Genomic DNA, 1,899 nt, shown 5'->3' on the forward strand with positions numbered 1-1,899 from the left:
TGGATGGATGGATGGATGGCTGGCTGGCTGGCTGGCTGGCTGGCTGGATGGCTGGCTGGCTGGCTGGCTGGCTGGCTGGCTGGCTGGCTGGCTGGCTGGATGGATGGATGGATGGATGGATGGATGGCTGGATGGCTGGATGGATGGCTGGATGGATGAAACCCGCTTTGGTCTTGTCTCAGCTCTGACTAGCCATTGGCTCATCAATCCAGTCAAAAACACTCTGTTTCTCCAAACTGGGGTGATTTAAAGGACTGTCTACAACAGGTAAGATAATTACCGATCATAACCTTTCTACAGAACCACTTCTTCATTTATGTCCCTAATCGCACCACTTCTTCTCAGATGAAAAAAAAAAGAAAATAATTTTAGAGTAAAGTCTGTAGCAAGCATTTGAGTTGTTTGGGTTAGATTTGGGGCTTGAATGTAAAAACATCTGGAAATGTTAAAATAGTGTGAAACTCAGGTAACAGGGATGACTGCAGGTGTAGATGTACTTGTTATATGGGACATGCTCATCACTGCATACATTTGAGTTTTAAAACTAACAATAGTTTTACTGCTGCCTCAAGTGCTGGCCTGTCATGATTACTTTTAATAACAGATAGAAGTTTCCTCAAAATAATTGACATAAACAACAATTTGTGTCATTTTGGGGCCACTTTACATCGTGCGTACAGTGATAGCCAACCAAGAACTACCAAACTAATGCCTATTTGCCTCCTATTTAGGATACAACAGGCAGGTACGGTAAAAATAAACAGCAAAAATGTATCTCGTCTCGTCATTTGCTTCGTGCTGTACGCCACATCTCATGACGGGAGCAAAAACAGTCTATTCAGGTGTCAGGCTGCCTAAAATGTTGGCGACAGTCTGAAGCAACCAGACACAAATGTTAACACACCGGCACCGCCGATGTATTTTCTCCAACACCTCAAAATGTCAGTCATTATAATGACCTTATCATAAACTAGGCTGATGATGTAATTACCATGGCAGGCCTAGTTAAATGTGTTTGTGTTTTAAAATCATACCAGGTACCCCATGTATGCAGAAATTCTATCTTCAGGGGGGGAAAGTTGCCATTTTTTATATTTGTTTAGGTTTTTGGTGTGTTTGCTGCTGTTTTGCAGCTAATATCAGTTCTATATTCTCACAGGACAGACAGGTATGCATGCCTTTATTTCCACCCGTGGCAGCTGCAGGGCATATTTCTCCATAAATTAGAAGGTCGGACATGTTGTGAGCATTGAATTTGCATTTGATGAGCTTACATTTCTTCCTGTCTTGCAAAAAAAAAAAAAAAAAAAACTGCTTATGTTATAGAGTTTTTGACCAACTAGATTGCAGGGCTTCTTACTTTTAGATTTTATGTGATGTGCAAAAACCTGAAAGGAAACACGTTGCACAGATGGAATATTTACTTGTTCACCAGCTTGTTGCTTCAGTTGTGTAACAAACACTTTTCACAAGCTGCAGAGCGTCCAGAAGCATTTTCTATTATCTTTGCGTGACTTTTGTTGCATTACCTTTTCTAATTAAACACCGCTCAGTGTCCCATTTGCAACAAAATATAGTGCAGCTGATGCATTTAATTGTGACTCTTGACTAAAAATGCCTTTATGCAAACAATGTGCAGTTCAGTTTGCTGTTGTTGTGTTGACTTTAAAGTGGAGGACTAAATTAAAGGTGGTCAAAGTGATGCAGCTAATGCTTCCAACATGAATGCACTCTGCAGACTGATGCCGGTAGCCATGAATTACAGACGAATGACGCGTTGCTCTGCAAATTATTTAACTTATTGAAAGGAGCGTGTCAAAATAAAAACCGCAATTACACCTGCTTGATTCATGGCGAACACTTTTTGAACAATTGCATTGAAAAAGGCAGCGATTTATT

At 40.7% G+C, this 1,899-nt stretch overlaps 1 protein-coding gene across 1 annotated transcript in view; it reads right to left on the reverse strand.

Annotated features, from left to right (window-relative positions):
- mrs2 (magnesium transporter MRS2) overlaps positions 1–1,046 on the reverse strand; it is a 6,847-nt gene extending 5,801 nt beyond the window's left edge. Inside the window, exon 1 of the mRNA XM_037677212.1 lies at positions 1,035–1,046. Coding sequence (XP_037533140.1) covers positions 1,035–1,046 — 12 coding nt within the window. The remainder of the gene's footprint in view (positions 1–1,034) is intronic.
- Between the last annotated feature and the right edge of the window lie 853 nt (positions 1,047–1,899).

The sequence above is a fragment of the Nematolebias whitei genome, chromosome 5, assembly GCF_014905685.2.
Source record: "Nematolebias whitei isolate Nwh7 chromosome 5, NemWhi1, whole genome shotgun sequence".
Classification (NCBI taxonomy): Eukaryota; Metazoa; Chordata; class Actinopteri; order Cyprinodontiformes; family Rivulidae; genus Nematolebias; species Nematolebias whitei.